Here is a 23,876-nt window from a genome sequence, read left to right on the forward strand (position 1 = left end):
GCTTAGAAAGCTTCCAGTACATATTTGAAGCAAAACTCAGATTCACTTCCAGCTCCAGAAACATTTAACAAAACCACAGTCTGTTCCAGCTTCCACATGCACCCAATTTGTACAATTCAAAAATACATCTGATATCACACCCATGTTTCAACCTTCCAAGACTTTACTTTGGCCTACCTCTAATAGCCATATCATGGGGACCACTCTAACCATAGCCTCTGTAACTTGTAGGACAACACCCAGCAAAGAAGATGCTGTTGCTGGGAAGAAAACATCAAGTAACTTCTTATTAGGCGACACAGCTCAAATTCAGCATTGCAGCAAGCCAGCACCAATGGGGCTGATTACATTAGGCCAGACTTCCCATCTGCTCTCTTCACCTTTTCTGTGTTAACTTGCCTACATATGTTCTTCAGCAGCAAAGATCAACTCTTAATGTACTGTATTACTCAGTATCTACAACAGTATAACATCAAAGTGCCATCCAACACAGAGACATCTTTCCTTAGGATTATGTGAGATCCAGTGAAGTCCATGAGGTTTTCACCTTTTCACATAATAAATAATGTCATTAGCATTACCCAGAAACCTGGGAGAGGTCATCTTTCACTTGCAGCACAACAGCTCTTCTCTTTTTTAGTGCTGATGCTTCAGGTGTGTCAGACGATGCAGAGCCCCTCTCTGATGACTTGCTTGACCACAAGAGTGGGATAGCTCCAGCTGTGTGTTGTAGGGACTACCATAAAAGGAGTAAATGCTAACAATGGTGGAGCTCTGCGTGGTCATTTAGTAACTGACTTGTTTAAGGAAAGAAATAAGAAGATAAGGGAACCTGAGCTACTATGCTCCTTCTCTCCTTATCCTTCTGGCAAATGCAATCATTGCAGGGGGTGTTAGAAATGAGAAAAGGAGCTAATGCACTGTTTTCTCCACCACTCTGTCCTGGTCAGATATTCCTCCTGTCAGTCAGTGAGATTTATGAAAGCCTGTGGCATATGTGCCTTCACAGTCCCTGAAGTTTCCACCCTGCCCTGCACAACTCCAGACGAAAAGGAGCAAGTGAACACACAAATAACAGAAAAAGTCATTCTTTTACTCAAGACTATCTGCATCTTTTGGGCTGAGGAGGTAATGCAAAGCAGATACTTGGCTGTAAGATCCCCCAAGCTTCATCAGTATTGTTTCCTGAACTGCCTACCATCTCCCCAGTGCAACTGATAGGAATATTAGAACCTGCTAATGACACCGAGCACCTGCAGGATGAATCTTAGTTTTCTTACCTTAGCACCTCTCTAACGCCCACAGTGAGATCAGGGAGTGCCTGAAATCTGCAGTTGAATCAAACCCATTATATGAATTGACAAAAGGGTCAGCTAGGAACAGTGAAAACTAATTAGCTCTGGTCTGTCAAGAGCATCTGCATGTGTGAAGTATGCAGCTGAAGTCAGAGCTGAGAATTACCTAAGTGCAGAGGAGCCCACAAAAGTGGTGGAGTGACACCAGGTGTACTAAAAGGGTTAATTGGCCCATCGAGGAGGAGCGAGGTGTTTTTTTTCTGCTTTAATTTTGTCTCTGTTTGTAAACAGGTACAATGGTTGCTCAGATCCATCAACATTTGCTACCTACGGGCGAAGGTGTAGCACTACCTCTCAAGATAAGCCAAGACTCCCTCCCACACATCCCACGGGTCTCAAGATGCACATTTAAAAACAACATAGGATCAAGTTGGTATATGCAGTAGTGAGGAACCTCAGTGGAAGTACATAGGAAGTTGCATTCCCTGAAGCAAGGATTTGGCAAGTCAAAGAAAATTATAAGAGCTCTAATGGCCTGGCATGACACTTGCAATGAATTGAGAGAAAATCAAGGAAAGTGAACATGCTTTATCTAAGCAGAGGTGAACAGAAACTTGAGCAGACTGATAACCATATGTAGTTAGAAAGGAAGCCAGCATGCTGGCAGAAAAAGCAAGTCCTAGAACCTGCAGCACTTGGTTGGAAAGTAGATCCTTGTTCCTTGATTTGGTATTTGGCAATGACAATCACAAAAATTGTCAGCCTTCCACTGATATCTCAAACCTAATAGCACCTGTACCAGCTGCTCCATTTTTCAGGGAAAAAGATCATATTGCTAAGATGAGCTGAGATAAACTATGTCGTTTTCTAATTCCCATCAGCACACAATAGTATATGTAGCTATTTTAGTTTTCTGATGCTTCAAATACTTAAAAAATGAAACATTAAGTCAGAAAAACATTGGCATCACATCCAAATGAATGTGACCCAATGAATCACAAGGAATTGGGATTATACTGTCGCATATAGTTTTCCCTGGGAGACTCCAACTTCTTTGTGAGCATAGGCAGATTGCTGCTGCTCACTCAACAAAGGACTTTTTGATATTGTTCTGCCTTCAGTGTTCAACTGCAAATGGCTTACTGTACTTCAATTTGCTTAAAGAATGCACACAAAGCCACAAGAGTAGCTGGGAAATTTCTGACAGAAAAAGTTCCTTTTCTTCAGCTACTGGCCCCAACCCTTGTTTGCCAGTAATTTACAAAAGAATCTGGAGATGCTTCTCATTGTTTCCAGGATTTGTCTTGCATCTTAAATTAGGATCCCTCTACACATAGTAATGGGTCATGCCTTTCAAAAGGTGCATATAACCTAAATAGAGAAGATGGACAAAATATCTGGGAGAACATTTTTTTTTTTAAATACAAGTTCTGAGGTAAGCAGAGCTACAGAGTGCTCAGGTGATCTGCCTACACGTACATAGGAAGTCCATACGTTGAGCTAAAAACAGAGCCCGCACATCTTGATCCCTACTCAAGTGATGTATGTTTTGGTGTTAGGAAAATTAGGAATTTCCTAAATGTCTGCATCTCACTCCACAGAATTTTTTGTGAAATCCTGCTGGAAGATGGAGGATGAGGTCACAACATTTAACTATTTTCTGAGAGAATACTGTCATCTTATTTCATGCAATCCTTTTGCATAACATGGTGAATCATGATTCTTATCATTCCATTTCCATTCTAGATCAAAGGTGATACTAAAAGAAATTAAAACAGCACTTCAAAGGAATGGTGGTAAGGTCATGCTGTTTCATAGCTGTGAAACAGCACTGACCTTCTTTGCTGTCCTCTGATATTTTTTCTAATCTCTGCAATTCAGTATTACAGACCACGTGAACCAAATATTTCTCTCCATTAGGATGGATAATTGACAACTGTGATATCTGTGTTCTTAAAACTCCAAAGTCAGTGAAATATACAGAGATGGTGATAAGTCTTTGAGAATACTTTTCCATTGAAGACAAAATTAAAAACAAGTGGGAATATTTGTGATTAAAGTGTTGCCATCTCTGAATTATCCAGTGGAAGTCAAATAGCACTTGGAGAAAAACAAGAAGGCACCCCACCTAGTCCTTAGCCTTCCTCAAAGTCTGTCTGATGACCTGCCTCCTTGGCAGGAGGACCCTTAGTCCTGGATTGCACCAGCTTTGCGCTGAAACTAACACATTTTGGAGTACCAAAGATAAAGAATAGACCTTGCTCTGTGCAAACATAATTGTAAATTACATTTTATACTTACGGATTGCGGGGGAAAAAAAAAAAAAAAGGTTAAAAATCAGGAATACAGAAGAGTGAGGTAACATTATATGAGACACTGGGCAGTGGAGAGGCTGTGGTATCAGTGAACCTCAGCGCAACTCCCCCAGAAACAAAGAAAAGGCACAGCATGATAAGAAAGAAAAGTATAATAAACTGACACACAAGGCTGCGGTTATTAGCAACCTGCCAGGTTCATGAGGCACACACAGAAATGTCAGAAGAAAATTATGCAGAAAAAAAATATTGTGGAAATGGAGCAGCCACTAAGGGTGAGTGCCAGGTAAATACCACACCTTTTCAGAACACTTTGCATGTAAGCCGTAACATGCATACTACATACTATGGTCCCCTGTTATACAACTTTCAGTGTGTGACCAGAGTCAGAAACATCCATAACAATATGGCTGATGTTATGATGCTCAGGACATGCAAATTATACAGCTCCACTGAACTTCTGATATGTGCTGTAAGGAATCCCAACAAGCAGTTAAGAGTGACAGAGTAAGGATTCAGCTTTTCATTTCAATTCTACATATTTCTTATTGATATCTGATACAAACACCTATGTATTACAAAAGGTGTCAAGAAGTTTTCACATCTCTGAAATAGTCAACGCACCAGGAAAGTGATGTACGAGGGCTGCTTTGAAAGCAATGCCTCCTATTTTATTATGTTGGCTCAGGACTTCAGAGGCAATTGTTGGTGGTACAGCAGTAGAGGCTGAACCTTCCTGCCCGTAGTCCACTGCAGTGAACAGATGACAGAGGGGCAGTCTGATAAAATACTGTCTGACATGGAAGAGTGTATGAAGCAAAGGCGTGTCACTGAATCCCTCCATGCAGAAAAAAAATGGCACCACTGATATTCATTAATGCTTGTTGAACATTTGTGGAAACCAAACAATGGACATGAGCACAGAGAGACAGTGGGTGGTGCATTTCAGCAGTGGTGCCAGTGATGTGAAAGACAAGCCACGTTCTAGATGGGCATGCACAGCTGTCATCCCAGCCTGTGCAGATTTTTATGAACGCAACATGCAGGCTCTCGTTCATTTTTGGTGGCGTTCATCTAATAGTAGTGACTATGTTGAAAAATAGTGTACGGTAGCTGAGAACCTGCTCTATCAAATAATGTTATCGTGCCCTTTAAATCTGTTGCAGTTTCCAAGGAAATAAATAGGAGGCATTACTTTTGGAGCAACCTAGTTTTACTCATACCCAAACTGGCACTATTGACCTGTTGCCAAATTTGTTTATTTATTTAAACAAACAAACAAAACAAAAACAAAAAAAAAAAAGAAGAAACGCCTGATATTGGAAACAGATATACTATAAGGTAATTTGGATTTAATATGTATTCTTAGCATGTATGACTTCTGTGTTTTGCATTTGCATAGTGGCTAGTGCTAGTGGGAATCCAGTAATTTTAGAACTGTATAATGTCAGTAAGAAAAATCTGATACTTACAGAAGTCTGCCTGATGAGCATTTGTCATCTTTATGATTCTTACAGTGAGCAGGGAGTAAGCTGATATTTCTTCCTGCTGGGAAAAAAAAAAAAAAATTTAACAAAGGAGATGAGCTTTAAAATTTGGGTATATGTATTGTAATGACAATCAAACACTGAAAGAATCCAGATTCTGCTGAAGCCATCTCTTAAAATTGTAATTATAACAACAATACAGTAAGTAAGAAAGTACACTTTCTTCACCAGTCACTGGTCTGCAATCACCTAAGCATCCATACAGAAAGCGTAGAAGAAAATGATGGATGGGAAAGTAGAGGTAGAGGGTAAATTACCCTTAGACAGATTTCAAGGAGGAGTTTAGGTCATTGAGGAAGGCAAACAGATGAGTAATTCTTAGTAAAGTCACTTCAAAAAAACCCAGTAAGAACAGGGAGCTAATGAATTAATGAAAGTTAATGACTAGAAGTTTGAAAAGATTATCTAAAGTAAAAATGGAGGAGTGCTGGTAGAAGATGATGAAATAATTGTTATCTATTTTCTGATAAACCTTGATTAAAACAACAGGGAGAAAGTACAAAGTGAAATAAGAGAAAACTCATTGACTACTGCTACTGTGATTAAAGGCAAAGATTACTAAGAAGGTCAAGGTATAAGAAATCAGTGATACTAGACAGTACATCAGCTGAAGTGTGTAAAGCATGGGACCATGAAGAATTCATCATGATAAAATTCAGCTTAATCTCCCAAATTGTTTCTATATAAAGGACATGAAGGTCATTTAAAAAAAAAAAAAAAGCACATCAATTGTCAAGCTACAAAGTTATTCTATGAAATGGCAAGCATGATTTAAAAAAAAAAGTCTTGATAATTTGATGAATATTTCACAAACGCTAACCAGTGCCTAAAATAACCATAAGACTTTGCCCGTGAGCTTATGCTTATAGCCAGGAAGCAGGATTTCAGAAGGTTTTCAGTAAGCTGACTTTTTAAAATTCTAATACTTTTTGCTGAGGTGCAGAATCAGCACGCTCACAGCAACAAGAGGGAAATGAAGCTCTGAATAAACACATTTTCTGTAACAGGCTACAAGAAGTAGAAGATGCAAGTGCGCTTACTTAGCTTCTGGATGGATTTATACTAAAACTAAATAGAAAATTACCAACTTGTCACTTTATAGGACGGTTTGTTTTAAAGCAGGGAGGTAAGATCTCAGTATTATTGTAATCTGTGTTGTGCCAGCTCCATACGGCTGCCTCCATCACTACGGCAGACCACTCCTTTGCCATCCTTTGTCATCAGCATGGAAAACCTGTGACATCTTACCTAAACCTGCTTTGTTTTTAAAGAAACCCACTGACTAATTGGGTTTGTCTGGTCCATATCCTTCTCAAAAATAGTCTTCAAATTAAAAAAACCCAAAACAACAGCAAATACATTTCAGGAGAAATGAAGGAACGAGTGAAAGGAAATAATTTCTCTAGTGAAAACTTGTGGCACCAGTACTTCAATCAGCATTCTAGAGCCTGTGTTTGCAAATGCTGTTAGAGGTGCACGTACACTACTAGGATTTGTTAAGAGTACAGTAACAAAAACTAGTGTGAGCTGTGCAAAGACACATCTACATCAAGCACCAGTCATACGCTCATTCCTGAATGGCACTGCATTGGAGCAGAATAGAGGATACATGAAGAATGCCTTGCAGGGACCTTGTATTGTGAATACAAATGAAGATAGACTGATAAGAGAGCCAGCACATGGGAGGATTATATTAAGAAGAAAACAAAACAATAAAACTTATATGGTATTTCGTTGAAGAACAGTCAGATCTACATAGATCAGATAGTGTCATAGATTATGCAAGTGTTTAAACATCTTATTTCATATGGAGCTGTTCCCTGGGAGGAGAGCTCTTGATTGGTGCTGCATAAGAGAAAAGCCAATGAGCTGTGCTCGGAAATACAGTTTACAGGAGTCAGGTGGTCCTCATCACAGAAAATTCTGCTGTATTGGCTGAGAAATCTCAGTCCTATGAGACAGCAACGCACAGGTTTTGTCAGTCAGAGCATACCCAAAATACAATCAATGGAACAAAGACCTCAAGAAGCAGGTAGAAAAAAGAAATCCAAGGAATTAACAAGATGAAAGAGCTAGTGACATGAACCTGGAAGAAGCAATCAATTATGCTGGTGGTAGAGGACATGGAGGACAAGTCAAGTGGAGGGAAAAATGATGATTTTTTCCTTAATTTGAGCCTTGCTCTTTGAGTCTATTCACTAGATAAACAAAATTCCTTCCTGTTCTAGCCTGTCCCATAGAACAATGATTACTTTAAATTTGAAGGAATAATGAAAGCCTTAGTATATTCGATATTTCTACCAGTAAGAAAAGGATTTTCACAGCTCTCAGTCTGTTCTATGTGTAACACTCAGGTCCATATCTCTCAAATCAGTGTCTTTCATGGAAAAGCAAGAACAGAAAAAACAGCAGTTCTAGAGCACATCTTCACTCCTCTCCTCAGGGCCTTAAAGGAGGAGCAATATTCAGTGATCTTCGTCATCATCATAATTTTAAAAACACCAATATCTCTGGAGAGAACTGCTAACTATTAAGCTATAAATTACTAAATAAATCTGAGACAAATGAAAGGGGGGCTTATCTTCCTTATAGATGAAAGTTAATGAAAAATTACTCCACATAATACTTTTCTGTTGGCCAAATGCCAGACAGAAATGCTGTTCCAGAAAACTCCAAGAGCAAAACATCTTATAACTGAAGCTCAAGATCCTGATACTTCAATGGAAATCACGCAACTAATCCACTTTTCCCTCTAGTCATCAGTTCATTGTGATAATGCAACAGCAGTGCCAACAAACTACATGAGAAGCGTGTTACTACTGATGAGGATCATTTGTGTTAAATTAAAAGAGAAAAAAAAAAGATTAATTCAGGGAGTTTGTAATGCAATCAACTATCCATGGGTGACTAATTATCATAAACAGCCATCTTCTGTACAACATGTCGTATTAAGCCAAGAATATTTCTGATATGTAGGCTGAAGAAAGTGTTAACCAAAGTCTGAGTATCCACAGTCACAGATGGGCAAATCCTCTTGCGGTCTTCTCTAATAAAGATAAATCTGCGTACACTAAATCTTTGAACCCATCCTTGCAAAGAGATGGTGATGGGCAGATGGAGTAGCCTTCCTTAAAGACTTATTGCTACCTATGGAAGAGGTAAGGTTTTTTTCAAATGGATAGACAATGGGGGTTTTGAAAATAATGTCATATTTCTTTTATAGTTTTGTAGCAAACCATGAAGGGATGCACACCACTTTATGAGTATCACATAAGTTAAAAAGTGATGAATATTCTCCTAATTCTTTTTGATTTATGATTTAATGTCTGGCAGAATATCTTGGTCATGCTCCCTGTTCACTGCTAATACTTGAGCTGAGATTATGTTTGCCTGCATTATTCTTTAAATTTTCAGTGCATTTACAGAAGATGAGCCAACAACTAAGTTTTTTTAATCTGGTAATTTGTCATTTAATTGTTGCATTTTTTGAATGAATTACACTGTAGATGTATGAGAAAGACAATTCACTAACAGATCATAGCGATAAATTTACTAGATTTGCTGTTATTATGGACTGGCTTACTCATACTTATTTATGACCTTTTCAGCATGTTTCATCTTTCCTGTATTCATGACTAAGGTGCTAGAAGGCAAACTGACAACTCAGGACTCCCAGAAACAGGCAAAGAGTTATACTCCAGTTGTTCTCATCCATTTTAAAAGCTGAAGGGTTTTATAAACTTTATAAAGTTGATACTTTTTCCAGATAATTTAGCAGTGGGAATTTTTGACTTTGCACTTTAGATAGGTGACACAGCAAACCTCCATGCAGCAGCCCATGGGCATGATTTTCTAATCCCAGTCCATTATATATTCAATTCATCACACAGTTAGACAAAGTCCTCTCAAAATAAAGCAAATAATTGGGCAAATATTTGAGCATTAACATTAAGAAAAGTATGTTGCCCTTTGTAATAGCTTTCTACTTATTGTCATCTTCCTCTCCTAGATGGAAAACTATGGGTTACAAAGATCAAGGGAATGACTGAAAGCTGCCTAGGAAACCCAATACTTAAGAAGCAGAAATTGGGCAGCTCACACAAGCCTTTAATGCCAATTTTCTGCCGAGCTTTATTACAGAGGAGAGAAGACATGTTCAAGAGCCAGAAGACAAATAGGGTGACCTGAGAACACCTCTTTTGTTAAACACTTCTGGAGTGCAAAAGAAAACTTTTGATGGATTTGATAAGAAACTATGACGAGGACTATGAATTAAAGCATTAGAAAGGAACCCCCATGTCCCCTATATGCAGGGGCTTATGGCCATGCAATTTCATTTTAACATTGCTTTACATAGATTCAGAAATGTGCTGAATTCTAACAATCTTTATACACATGTATAACTACATTAGTGCTAAAATAGGGTTGGATGCCTTTAGCCAGGAGCCTTTTAAACCAAAAAACAACATCAGTATAAATACAGTTAGCCACTAAAGAAATGCTACCACTATTGGGCCATTGCACTGCTCAATAGATCCTTTTCCTGCTTTAGAGCATTCCCTTTCTGAGCTTTAATATACGTAAATACACAGAAAGTCTCAACAATTCAGTTCTGTTCATGCTACTTTGTCATTTATGTTGAATTTGACACCATAGTGATAGTTAGACACCATTTTTATACTCTTATTTCCACCTATAGGAAATGTCAAAATGCTACTAGCAAGAGAGGCTTCAATCTTTTTATGATACACCTGAAGAAAAACAAAGCAATGCTTATAGTTTTTTATTGATCTGGAGTTCTGATCACACAAACAAGAATTAAATATACAGGTTTCCTACGAGCTGCAGGCATTGAATCACACCCCACTTATGATATCATCAAACAAAAGCTAGCATTTTGTTTGGAACCATCCTGTTTTACTTTGGAACAACTTGGCAAAAATACAGCCAGCTACAAGCTAATCAAACAAAGGGAGGAAAATCATCACTGATACAACTGGCCTATGTTCAGTGCGAATACAACTCTTGTCACTGGCCTATCTAAGATTGCTAGAGATGTTCTCCTTTTGTTGCAGCATGTACAGTGTACAAAACGAGCCCAAGCCTATCACCATCAGCTACATTCTGACTTGCTGACACAGGCAACATTCTCCATTCATTCAGATCTAAAACTCTATTAAAATAAATAGAGATGGACAGCATTAAAAGAAGCCAAACTCAGTCCCATTTTAACAGCAAATTAAGTACATTTCCCGTAAGAAATTTCAGTAAGGAATAAAAACTTTAAAAACTTTGTATAAATGGATAAAATAATAGAATGAAAAAAGAAAAAAAAACAACAAAGGAATACAGATGTTTCACGTAAAGAAAGATTTCTCCTATGAAATGTCTTTTTCTAAGTAAGCATATAAAACTCAGAAGACAATAAAGGAAAAAAGAAGGTCATGACCTTCTCACGTGTGGTTTTGTCCCACACATAATTTGTTTGTTCTGGTTGGTACCTCAGCATCAACATAGCTCTGCTCTGTGTCCTGCACCATCCATTTTTGTCCTTCATTTTGCAATGGGCTTGATTTGCTGCTGGGATGCTGTTGAGAGAAGGAGGACAAAGGATGAAAAAGAGAGCAAAGATCAGTTTTTTCCCTCTTCTTTCAGCTTTTCAGTGTTGAATTGCAATGTGTAATGGGCAATTTGTGCTGCCTCATTGTTTGCATCACCTTTGAAAAGGAGGAACGTGCCAGGAAAGTGGCAGCTGTTTCTGCTCTGTATGGAAAGCTATTAACTCCACACAGCTGCAAATATCCAAGGAAGAATATCTTGTTTTCTTGAAGATTTATAACCTATGGATTTGGGTGGACTTGAGCTGTCTCTATTCTGGGGACAAATCTGAATCAAACTCTCAGAGTCACCTGCCAGCTTCATTCTGTTTTCCACTTACCTGAGATAAGGCAGATGTTGATGCCATCGAGATCACTGCTGCATTGAAAATGGGTGCTGCAAATGGCACCCTAATATTAGGTTCCACAGTTGCCAGTGTCTTCTGAAACATATTTACAGTCTTGAAGAGTGTCAGAAGTTGCTGAACAGGTGTTTTATTACCTTGAGTCAGAGCTCCACCCCTCCATGATTTCTGAAGCAGGAAAATTTCCCAACCCACATTACTTGTCCTAAGAGTAAGTCTGTTGTAAGGTGCGAACATACATCTGCAGCTCTTGTGACTGAACAGAGCCTGATAAGACCAAGGCATTTTTACCTGGGGGCCTGCAAACTTGTACTAAAAGCATTAATCTGATTGATGATGACCTTGTGGCATGTGAGAGAACACCTTACAGTAATAATCTAAAAGTGATTACAGTACCATCCTAAGAGACACATCTGCCTACTGTCTTCATGCAAAGCCCCAGACAAATCCTATGCACCACCTCTTTCTTAGGTGTCATGGTGGGAGAGGAGTCCACCAAAGGCAGCAATCTCTTTGGATTAAAAAATGCTAGGGAACTTTTTGATTGCCAATATATTTCACATAGCAACTTGTTTTTTAAAGATTTACACAAATGATCACCAGTGAGCTGTGGATTCCTGTTACCAAACTACCTACAAGGCACAGGATGAAGATCTAGCGACAGATCCTCTAGAAAGACTTGCCCTCTCAACCCACTTGAATTAAGCACTGTTTTTCTTCCTTGTTCCTCACACATCTCTCCCATATTACACAGTTCCAATCTTTTGCCTCTCCTTTACCCAACAGAGGTTCCTCATTCCCTCTGGGATAGGGCAGAGAGGAACTAACCAGGAGGAACAGATTCAGTCTGTGATCCTGTGGATTGGAGCTGAGGTGAAATGCAGACCTGGGGAGGTACAGAGCTCTGGAAGACACAAGAAAGAACGTGTTATGAGAACATATACACTTAAGGACAGTGCGGGAAAGCACAGTCCTCAGGACATGAACTGGAGGAGACAGGAAAGATCATCACAGAAACTGTGTGTGTAGGAAGATACTAGGAATTTTTTGGAAGGAACATTTTTCCACTAACGAGCATTACTGCATCATTATTTCTGAACATGGTATTTTTTTGGTGGGCCTTTTTTATGGGTGTGATATTTTTAGGGGGGATTGGATGGTTGTTTCTTATAGTAGTCCACTTTGAAAGAACGGAGAAGTTTGATAAGCCTAAATCCCTAAAACATAATGTATCACATTTCCATTTCAAATGCCTCTTATATCTGCTTTTCACACTTAATACAAAATGCATCTAAGAAAATGTAAATGAGATTTAAATATTTCACCTTGAAAAGCATTGAAACATTTAAAAAAACTCAAGCAATTAAAGAAAGCTGGTTGCTGTATTTTTGTTTTGTTCAGTTCAGAATTGCCATTTCCTTTTGAAACAAAGAAATAAATGTTCAGATTTCTGAGCAAATGCATTCAAATCAGCATCCAGCTGAGCACTGTTAGAATTTCTAGAGCTTAATGGACTCAACTTCTTCATTTTATCTACCTCGTGTTTAGTGAGGATCTACATCTGTTAAGCACACCTCGAGGAAGCTTAGTGATTAAATTTTCTAATCCATTATGCAAGCGTCATTAGGCATACATGCATTTGTATTGAAAATCCTCCCAAATGATTAAAATTAGAGCTTATGAAAGGATTTGAGATTAATAGGATGACAAAGCATGATGCTTCCTGTTAGACACTGGCATAAGGATGAAATCACAGTCATTCCTGACAGTCATAATGAGTGTTGTACAAGAACCTGGCTGACAGAAACTAGACACAAACCCAGTCACTTCCATTGGTCTCGTTGCATTCACTTCCTATACGCACAAAAGAATTAGATGAAAAGCTGGTGTTACAAGGAGAACAAGTTAAGATATTCCATATAGATATTTTGCAGTATTCCATAGTTGCAAAAATTGATTTCTTAGGTACAATTTATCATTCCACTTTTGATATGTGTTTATGCATTTTTATTAAATAATCATTTTAAATATATTCTTAATTATTTTTTTTTAAATCACGTCATTCAGGGGAAAGGTTTGCTATGAACTTCCTTTCTCACCTTCATCATATTGAAACATTCTAATGGAATGGGAACTGCTTGATCGAAACCAGATAAACTACAGTTATAAACAAAGTACAGTCATAAGCTGTTCCATGGAAGCTTTCCAAAGCAGTGGTCAAAAGCCTCTCCCACTCTTTGGCTCAAGCTTTGTGCAGTACAAGCACATACATACCTCTAATAAGTAAACAAATAAATTTCTGCCTTACTTTTCCCCTGTAAGAATGATGGCCAGAGACAATTTGGAGAATTGGAGAAAAACAAATGTGCATACAAAAGCACACTTTAAAAAATGTATTTATTTGTTCTACTATAGCCTACCTGTATTCCTGATTGAAGAGCACAGCAGAACTGCACTATCTGGATGGAGGTACTGCGATGTTAGTGAAAATTTCTCAATTGTGCCCAGCATAGATTATTATGACCAGGTCTTGTTTCTGCAATATGTGGTAGCAAATGGGTGAGGCTTTTGCTTGAGAGCTGGTTTACATTTACGTGTGTCAGATTGCACCTTTGGTTTTTAAGACAAAAGGAAATGAGAAGGGGAAAAACCTCCAGCATCCCATAGGAACGTGACTAAGGGTTGCTTGTTGACTAACTCTTCTTTCCTGACTCAGGCCTTCCGATATGAAATACCTGTTTTTTAAGCTCACGTCAGATGCAGCCAAACATGCCTTTGACTCAAAGATGGTGCTAGTATCGAATTTCTCAAATTAGTTCAAAGTTCAAACTTCTTTTCATTATGAAGGACAAATCCTTTGGAGGCAAAGATGGCCTTCTCACAGGACACACACTGAGAATAGGCTCTACCTCACCTAAGTGAAGTCATCTAAAGATAGACTTCTAATCTGAGCCGACTGTCTGGGTTTTCTATGCTCTGAATGAAAAATAAAGCAGGCATCTCCAGATAGTGACCCACCTACATGGGTCACATCTCTCTCTTTTGACTGGAGAAGCCTCATTGCTCAAGTTGTACATAACACCTAACTTCTGAATAGCTAAAGGTTTCCAAAGCTACTGGTGCTGAGGGAATCTGATGCCGAGGAGCTCTGGTTGTGTTGTTAACACGTAACTCGGAGTGTTGCAATGTGAAGCTGCAAAACACCCTTGGGCAAAAGCTCTATTAGCATGTACATGAAAAATCTTTTCATGAATTCACTTGATAATAAAGAATAGGTTGGCGATACTCATTGTAGCACAAAATGCTAAAAGCAATGCTTCCTCTGCAAAACCACTATGTTTCTTGAGCACAAACTGCCTTCCGTATTTCAGCCTAAGTCTCCCTGTGACCACAAACAGGACAGCCTCTCGGATACTGTCCCCATCTCATCTCAGAGACAATTCAGATGTTAGTTAAGCACAAGCTGTGCAGTGGCAGCTCATGGCCAGAAATACTGAGAATGGATTGTGAAGTTTGTTTATCCGTAGCAACCCAGACTGCAGCCTGAGGAAGTTCAACAGCTGCTCCATCACCACTTGAGACATGACTGGAGCGATTGTAGAATTACAAAGGGAAGTACAGAAAGGAGTGCTTAAACCACCCAAAGGTAAAGCACTCACCACTTTTCAGGCAGAGTTCCAGGAGTCAGGTGACTGACTTAGTGCAGCTGGAGGAGTGGAAGGATCATGCTCTTAGATAGCTACACTCATGGCAGTCCCAAGGGCCTGCTCATCAGCTGGTGAACTTGTAAGATGCAGAGCAGCCAGCATTGCTCTGCCTCAAAGTAACTGTCATTTGAAGCTTTCTCCTGTAACATATTTTTTTCCTTTTTCCTGAATAGTCTGATGGTGTCTAGGACTATCAGCCCAATTTAAAACTACAACCAATGACTGAGCTAGGTCAATTTTAGCATTACTGCTCAAAGATGTGAATCGAATCAGAGTTAATTATTCAAATATTATTAAAACCATGGCAAAAGGGCAAATAAAAGATCTGTTAGATCTATTAGTTTTCTTTTGACCTTCCTCAGTCATTCTCTCAATAACCTTCATCCTTTTTCCCATCCTTTCCAGCTCCTCTGCAGCTCACACACTTCCCTTATGTCTCATCTCTATTTGTTCTTTTGTATCATACCCTAGCAATGTCAGTAGCCCCTCTTGTGCCCCTCAGATTTCCCAAAAAAACTTTCTGAACAAAGAAGAAAGAGAAGGTCTAGCTTCTCTGAAAGTCCTTCTGTTTGACTCCTGATGATTATCTTCACTAGAAACAGCCATTTTCTACTCCCTCAGGATACAGGAAGGGACAACTCCCATTCTTAGCAGTATGAACCTTCAGGCATGACAAAATTATTAATATATGGTGGCCAGTCTTAAAAAAAAAAAGCAAAAATATTCAAGTTCATGTCAAAAGTCAAGACATTACAGAAACCTCTGTGTAGCAATGCCAAATACCATTAATGACAGTCAGGTTCTGACAGAGCTGTGAAACTGCCTAATGCACACTATTGCTCCTGGTGACCCATATATCCATTATTTAATAAAATAAATTTATCTCCGTAAGAATACATAAGTATATGTATACATACTTATCCACAACATGATTTCATAAGGAGATAAAAAGAAATGACCTGAGAGTATTTGCACAATTAATTTAGATCACTGGAAAAAGGAATTTTTCCATCCACTAGGAATATTCTCCTTTTAGGAGAGCTCTGTATGATCTTCTTTAGATGAATGTGGGTTACAGACATTTATTTTTATATCTTATTAACTTTCCCAAACTCAGAAAAAAAAAAAAAAACAAACACAAATATTTCATAAATAGATTGAAAAGTTCTTAACATTCTCAATAAACACTTGTAGAAAATCAGGTTTGCAACATCCTTGAAAATCTGTTTTTTGTTATGAAAAAAATAATCTCTTCTCTGGTATATCTGACTGGTAGGAGACCTGTGCATATGCAGAAAATTCTTAAATTAGCTTGTCTTCTTGTAAGATATATGCTATGTACGATTCTGATCCTTACCAGTGTCACCACAGTCTCTCTTTAAAAGAGATCGGAACAGCTAAAGCAATTTACAGTGAAATAACTGGCTTCTAAACATTTTCAGCTGTGTTACGTTAATTGTATCTCAACATCCTAATAGTGGCTCAGCACTGAGTGAGGATCCAAATAAAGCCAGTGAGCATTGGTGGGGATATGCCTTTGAGTCTCCTCCTCTTGAAGACAATACGTACTATTGTTAACTTTTTATTGCCAGCCATCACTTCAGTTAGCTCCAGAAAGTAAAGCACATTTACAAGGACCTAGTCCATACATAAAACTGTTGATCATCAGTGTCATTTGCTGAGTATGTAGAGAGAAACATGTTTTTCCATGAGGATACTAGTTTGAGAATCCTAGGCTGAATCACAGTTTTCAATGCAAGTGACAGATTGCCACTAATTCAGGCATTTTCTCAAAGCCATTGCTCAGCAGGAATGCATTTACTTCCTCAGTGTAAAAGCCAGCACAACAGCTTTCTCAGCCCAGAGCAACGTAGGCAATATTTAAGAGACATCAGGAGATAACTTTTGTCAACATGGCAAAGGCTTAAGCTTTGGTATGGTAAAATTTCTAAACCTTTTCCTAATTTGATATGTTTCAGAAGAAGATAGGACAGTGCACTGTGAGATCAGAGCCTACATCTTATGCAGTACTACAAAGGAATGAAATCTCTCCTAAGGAACCAAGTGGAGAGAAAAAGGCCAAGAGATTCTGCTATAAAATACTCAACTCCCTCCTCCCCTGGCTGTCAGTCCTAGGCACAGCCTAGGAGAAAACACAAGATATGGTAAAATAAGATCATTAGGAAAGTCATAGTTGAGGCAAGGATGCTAAGCTCTGTTTTATTTCCTGTCCCACCTGCAGGCTAAAGAGGAAAAGGAAGCATTGGATTTGATGATGTACTTACTACAGCCCACCTTGTAGTGCTGAAATTTCCAGTCCTCTTTCCTGTAGGATAATAGGCTGGCTGTTGCAGAAGCTCTCTCCTGTATCTCTTCACATGTGCAGAAGCCATTTTTCCATTCCCATGTTGACTTCAAGCACTGTGACCCATTGTGCAATCTGAAGATGAGTGCCTGACAGAGTAACTTGCCCTATATACAGTATGTTGTGACCAATAGCATGGAGAGCTATCCTTTCCAGGGCATCTGGTAGGTGATGTAAGCAGTATTTAACATGCTCAGGCTCTGGTGGGAGTTACACGGACACTCCACCTGCATTTTTTGCCATCCATCATTCATGCCTTGTGCCAGCTGCCCATGGGATGTGCTCTCAGTGATGCTACATGTGTGATACCGCAGAGCTGTTAATAGAATAAAGCCTTTTCTCAGGATCTTCCAAAAGACTCCAAAATTGGCTGTGGAGCCAAACATGAGAGAATTTGGAGTGGATATGCAAAGGAGTCCTGCTGTCATTCTACATGTTCCTGCTGAACAAAATACAAACCTTTGCAGGAATCTAGTGTGGCCACTTAGTTACAAAAAGTGCTGATCACAAAGATCTGACTATGTTAACAGCTCCAGTCTGGAAAGTCTTTAAAGAAATAATTGCACAACATCTTAGGGAAGTGTTTGAGAAATGCGTAAGGAAAGAAACATGCTCCAGGAGATTGAGATAGGTAACTATGTAAGTACATCCTATTACATGCTAACTTAAATTGTCATTGCAAAATGAATTTGTGCTAAAACTTACTAACATCAAAGACAAGCATGACTCTCAGATCAAGAAAACACAAATTAAAGAAAGACAAATTGGTAGGGGCAAGCATTGCTGAATCTCCATTGTAATAAATGTACGGGAGCGACATGTTACTAAAGCATGTGGATGTCTCTCTGAACAGCTATTGCATGAAGCTCTCGTGTGCTTTTGATATTTTGACCCTATGTGGTGTAATGCCTGAAACCTACTCAATTAGATCACGTTGGAGAGATATGAGGGGAAAGGAAAACAGGTTATTTCTTACATATCTGCAAATACAGGACAACAGCAAGTTTAGACAAGCTGTTGACAAAAAAAACCACACAGGTGTGATTGATTGCTTTGGAAGCTCAGCATTCCACCTGCATGCTGCAAATCAGTGGGAAGGGTAAAGGTGGGCCAGGTGAATTGAATGTCTTAGAGGCACAAGTAACTACTCCTGCTGCAGTTGAGGAAATCTCAGTAGCATGATATGAGCTATCCTAATTTCACAGTTTTGGCTGAAGGCCTAACATCTTTTAGAAGTGATAAGAAAGTGGCAGCTGGATGTGACAAAGCAATGCATGGCATATGGGAACACAGGAAACACAGAGTAAATCATAAGTTACAGAGTATAGAAAAAACAAATATTGCACAGTTGACAATAAGAAGTGTGTGTATCTATGTAAACATAAAGGAAACGTATACAAGGAAAAAGTAAACTTGTAATAAAAATCTAAGCTCATTACTTCATACATATACCAGAATGATTGCTAATAATGCAGCCAAGGAATACTAATAAAACACATTGGTTCTGCACTAAGAAAGAAGAAACATAAGTTCTATTAACAAATATGACAAACTGGTTTGTGACACATGATCATTAAATGATATAAATTAAGATTAAACAGAGATGATTTTTACCAGTTTGTTCTAAAAGTGTAATGTAGAAAGATTCCTGTCCATTTAGTGTTCATCTATTTTAAGTCTTGGGATACTGGAGAAATGCAGAGACCTGGAAGAAATTGTATGTAGTGCAAATTTTCAAGAGTTACAAGAGAGATATAGGAGGGTGCTAGGAGATTGGTTTCTCTGGTGCCAGTGGAATATTGTACATCATGTTTTTAAATGAAAATCCATTACCATTATATTACTACTCTTGGTACTCTTGGTATTCCTCAAAAACAGGATTGCAGTTGTACATGCTAAATATACCACCATCCCCAAAATAGTTAATAGCAATGCCTATTTTAAGTCAAGAGCTAGTTTCAAGTTGCATACATTCTTTCCATTTATGCTTTGTATGTTTTATGTAACATATGTTAATATATGCATGTTTATATGAAATACAAGTTTCAGCATGTAAAGCAATTGTACACTGCAAACTTCACCACACATAGAAGTTTTTTTTTCCCAAAAAAGACTATAGATGCATAATGAGTTAGCCTTAGGATAGTTATTAACTAGTACGATTAGCTGTCTGGACAGGAGAAGGTCCCACCCATCCAAATTCCATATATGTGTGTGCATGCGTGTGTGTGTATGAAAACACTTGGGGTGAACAGGAGTAAAAATAATGTCTCAAACCGTTTCCATGAAGGCAAAAGTAAGGACATACATGGCTTGCGTAAGAGCTAGATGTGTAGCTGTAGAATTGGGTAAACAGCTTAAGCTCAGAGCTGGTAAATAAAAGGACAGAGAAGCTGCCAGGTGCTGATCTTAATAGAGGCAGACCTAATAGTGCATATTTTTTCACTTCTGTAAATGTATTTATTTAAAGCTTCATGAAATTATCATATTTGAAAAATGAACATAAACTTTTCTCTAATTTCCTTATTTTAGGTATGCAGGTGATGCCAGTGTACTGCCCAAAGCAAAGTGAACAGTTCCTATGAGTGCATTGATCTTGCAAACCAGGGTAGTGGAGCTCTCATGCAGTGACAAGTGTGCAATAGGATTGTAAAGGATGTCAAAACAATTACAGGGTGTTCCACCAGGAAGGTGAATTCCACCAGGAAGGTGAATGCTTAGTAAACTGGTGATGCAATGCAACTGCATGGAAAAACTTTCTGGGATCAGCATTAGCCAGTTTCTCTGTAAGGTAATGAGCAGCTTTGGTAAACCCTGAGCTACCTTCTGGGAGACATTAAATGTGAAAGACCAGTTTTGTTTTGTGAGAAGAAACTGACTTTGTTCTGTGTGGCAACTCTATAGATTTTTGCTCAAAGATAATGAGATATTTTTATGCAAAAATGGAAAAAAAAAAGAACAACTTGTAATAATGAGGCTAAAAATCTGTAAGCCGATTTCAGAATTAGTTCTCAATGAAAAAAAAATCAACGTATTTTTCTTCTTTTTCCTGAGGAGTTTTAATGAGTTTACTAGCCTCAAACTCTTTTCAACATTTTCATGAGTGATTTGAAAATAAGCATGACATTCTGAAATCCTGATCAGATTTTCAGTAGAACAAAAATTGATAGGGCACTGAGAAGTACTGAGTACAGGCAATCGGACAGAGCAATGTGTCCTGCCAGATAAATTGGCCTGATTAACCACAGCTAATTCTAATGCACTAACGTATGAAGTTATGAGTAAAGGAATTATAAATGCATGCTACAATTTACTCCCTCTTATGAAAGGGAAGTCTGTAGTTTGGAAAACAGTAATTCACCAGCTTACAGAAGATAACTCAGAAGTCTCTAGTGGCAAACAAGGACAACTGTATTCACTATATATAAAATCAAGAAAGTCATTTGTAAGTAAGAATATAGGAATAACAAGGCAATATTCACCTCAGTATGTAGTGTTAGTGGAAAGGTACTGGAATGTGCATTTGACAATGAAGAGTTGGAAAGAGTGCAAGTACAAACTATGGTTGGATAAAACAAATAGAGTTTTTATAGTGAGGACTTTAAAGGCTGAATCTACTGGTTTGATGAAAAGCTTGTGATATAACCTGGACACATTTTATAAACTCAACCCTAATGAAAATAACAGTGGTAATGCAATGGCTTTTAAGTTACTAGAAAAAAATTTAACAAGAATTGGTTAAACTAAATGAGGCTAAAAACAAGTTGTATACTTTTTGTTGGAAGATAATCACCCATTAGAATATAGTTCCACAAGATATGGTGATTTCATCATTCCTGATGTCTTTAAAAAGAAGTGGGGTCATTTTCCTCCACGAGAGACCTTGGTCAGCCAGAGGACTAACACGGACGTAACTGCATGGAAAGTAAAACAAAATGATCTGATGGTATTTTCAGCTTTTATTAGTCTGCAGGAAGAAATAAGACAAGTGATTTAGCGCATATACTGTTTTACTTTGTTATTCCACAGCATAGTAGGAGATAGCTGGAGCTAAACAATTGGAAAGCTCTAAAGAGCTATTAAATGAATTGTTTGGATAGATGCAAGCTGATATGCCCATTCATTGAGTGGCAAAACTTGAAAAATGTCCTCAGAATTTTGCTAAAGACTTATAATTACAAAGTTGCAAATAAGGAATGCAAACAAGGAGGATCCAAACAACCTGACTATTTCTCCACACTTACCTTTAAACTTGAGAGCTTCAGTCTTTCCAAACCTCTCCTGAAACCTTCCAGTCTTATCTACTGCAGCCAACTACTACTGCTCCCTGCTGAGCCTCCTGTTTTGGATTCATGTGTGAAAGGCGTAAGGCCTCCTCTAGCCACGTTGACATGAGGTGGGCCCTAATGACCCTTGTTTAAAGAGCTCGAAGTCTTCTATGCACGTTACTGGCTCAGTGCATCTGTTGTGCTATGCAGAGAAAATTCCAAGAAATTGCTGAAGGGCAATGAAATGCTTGGTGACAGACCCTGTGCTGACTAAAGACTGAAGAGTTTCACTCAAGAGGAACAAGTGCAAATCAAAAAGGTGAGAGCTTGAAACATCCAAAACCCACAAAAATATCTTCTGAGGATTTACTTGGACAAACCACATTGCTGGCGGTACAGCCTTTCAGCAGTACCAAAATAGAAGTGACTATCCAGGGAGGTCCCTTACAGTAACAAGGCAGCACTTCATGATACTTCACCCACCCGCTGACACTCCTTCTCCCTTGTGTTTCAGAGTACGGAGCTACACACAGCTCTTTTGTCCTTGACTGATATGTCATTACAGAAATACTGAATCCCAGCTCCCTCTTCCAGACTTTTGATGCTATTTAAAGCTGCAGAGTGATGTGACTCAGCCAAGCATACTGCATATATATCTTCTCATTTGGAAAGTAAAGACAAAAACCTGCATGTGAGCCTTGAAATGTGGAAGCAGGACAATCAGGCCAGCCCTAACGCACTCCCCACTACAAAAAACCTTTCTGTGTGAACCCAGTATTCTGCAACCAGAATAATTTGTACATTTGAAATATAGCCACAGATGTTTTTAGCAAGCTGCAAATTGTAGCTGCTGTACTGCCACACACTGAGAAGCTTCACCAATTAAAAATTAATCATAAGTGACAAAAGAGAGAAAATGGATTACAAATAGTTTAAGTGACAAAAGAGAGAAAATGGATTACAAATAGTTTAATAAGGAGTGGAAAGCAGTTAAACTCATAGTCGACTTGTTCCCTTGTATGCTTATGGATTCAAAATTGATCTGGCTGAAAAGTCATTGACAATTCATAATAGGTGATCCGCTAAGAAACTGTATTTTCATCTTCCAAACTAATCTTCTAAAAATAGTGCAGAATTTAAAAAGAAGAAAAGGTGTATGCATATCTTGATAGGCTTTTCTTACTTTGAGATATTTGTCACATGCTGTAAACATCACCCATGTGCCCTATTTTTATTATTGCTTTCAATATTATTTTGGTTAATAAAACAGAGATCTATGAAGTCCTAGGAAGTTTCTGCTAGAAAACATCTACTGGGAACTGAGAAGCTGGATGTTCTAGAGAAACATAAAATATCTTATTTGATTTTTTATATTATTTTATATGCATTTTATTTTATATATTTATATGTTTTATATTATTAACTAATCCTAGAGTATGGGTTACCTACAGCGTTCTTAATCAAAGTAAGCTTATTTTTATATTTGCAAATAAATATTCTTGCAAACTCAGATAACTACGAATCTATGAACTAGGTTTGCATGTTTTTTTCATTTTATGAGGCTAATTTTTTGTTTTGTTGTTGTGTTGGTTTTGTTGTTGTCATTTTTTCCAGTGAAAAAATAATAAAACCTCTTAACCTTAGGGAATATCAGGCAGTGGGAGGCACACAAAAGGTGCTGGACAATCTTTGCTGTGGGTACAAGGAAAAAGTTCTTCAATGTCTTTCACCCAGGGATCAGTGACAGAGGCCTAGGTTAGGCAGCCTCACATTGGCAAATTATGTTCTGTATGTGCACATCAGTGCTGAGCATGGTACAGAGGCAGTCCAAGAAGAATTACAGCCTGGAAGGCATAACTCCTGCAGCAGCTTGCCACATGGAAGGATGTGCCTGCTATGGCAAGCTTTCCAAGAACTGCCTGGGATCTCTGCAGGTTTACACTCCTCCTGTCTTTTTCACAGCTGGCAGAAGGAGCCAGAGAGGAAGTATACAAAGAAGTATGGCAGATGGGCAGTGGAGACCTTCATCATCATTGTTTTGCTTTCATGTCAGATATTGATGGCCTGTGCCTCCTCTGCCTCTGTCCCTGCCCAAAGCCCCTGAATGTGATTTGTGCACCTGAAATGCTGCATGATGCACATCTCTCTTTCCCTAAACAGTTGCCTACAATGTGCCACAGACCTGGCCCAAAGACTGCTTCTGCCCTCACCACCACCTCACAAACACAAAGCACAGGTTATGTTAATAAAATATGCCTTTAATGTGGTCTGTCTTGAAATGCTTAACATGTTAAAGTCTTGAAGGCTGCTAGCACCATGTTTATGATCATCTTAGCACATTATTCCTCCTGCCTCTCCATAATCCGCTCCATACAACAAACTGTTCTCCAACGTCAGAATTCAATTGCAATGAATTG

General features: G+C 38.5%; 1 protein-coding gene across 5 annotated transcripts in view; it reads right to left on the reverse strand.

Moving 5' to 3' along the window:
- Positions 1–17,284, reverse strand: part of LOC125694668 (cytosolic phospholipase A2 epsilon-like) — a 39,451-nt gene extending 22,167 nt beyond the window's left edge. For 2 of the 5 annotated variants that reach the window (XM_048948222.1, XM_048948223.1), the window contains exons 1-3: positions 11,096–11,191; positions 10,659–10,745; positions 5,083–5,158 (exon numbers count right to left, since the gene is read on the reverse strand). In XM_048948222.1, the coding sequence (XP_048804179.1) occupies positions 5,083–5,158; positions 10,659–10,745; positions 11,096–11,122 (190 nt within the window). In that variant the 5' untranslated portion in view covers positions 11,123–11,191. Of the gene's footprint in view, positions 1–177; positions 515–581; positions 655–5,082; positions 5,159–10,658; positions 10,746–11,095; positions 11,198–11,887; positions 12,024–17,121 lie in introns of those variants that run through there. The other 3 variants (XM_048948226.1, XM_048948224.1, XM_048948225.1) reach the window with 3 other exon arrangements.
- Between the last annotated feature and the right edge of the window lie 6,592 nt (positions 17,285–23,876).

This window comes from Lagopus muta, chromosome 6 (assembly GCF_023343835.1).
Source record: "Lagopus muta isolate bLagMut1 chromosome 6, bLagMut1 primary, whole genome shotgun sequence".
NCBI lineage: Eukaryota > Metazoa > Chordata > Aves > Galliformes > Phasianidae > Lagopus > Lagopus muta.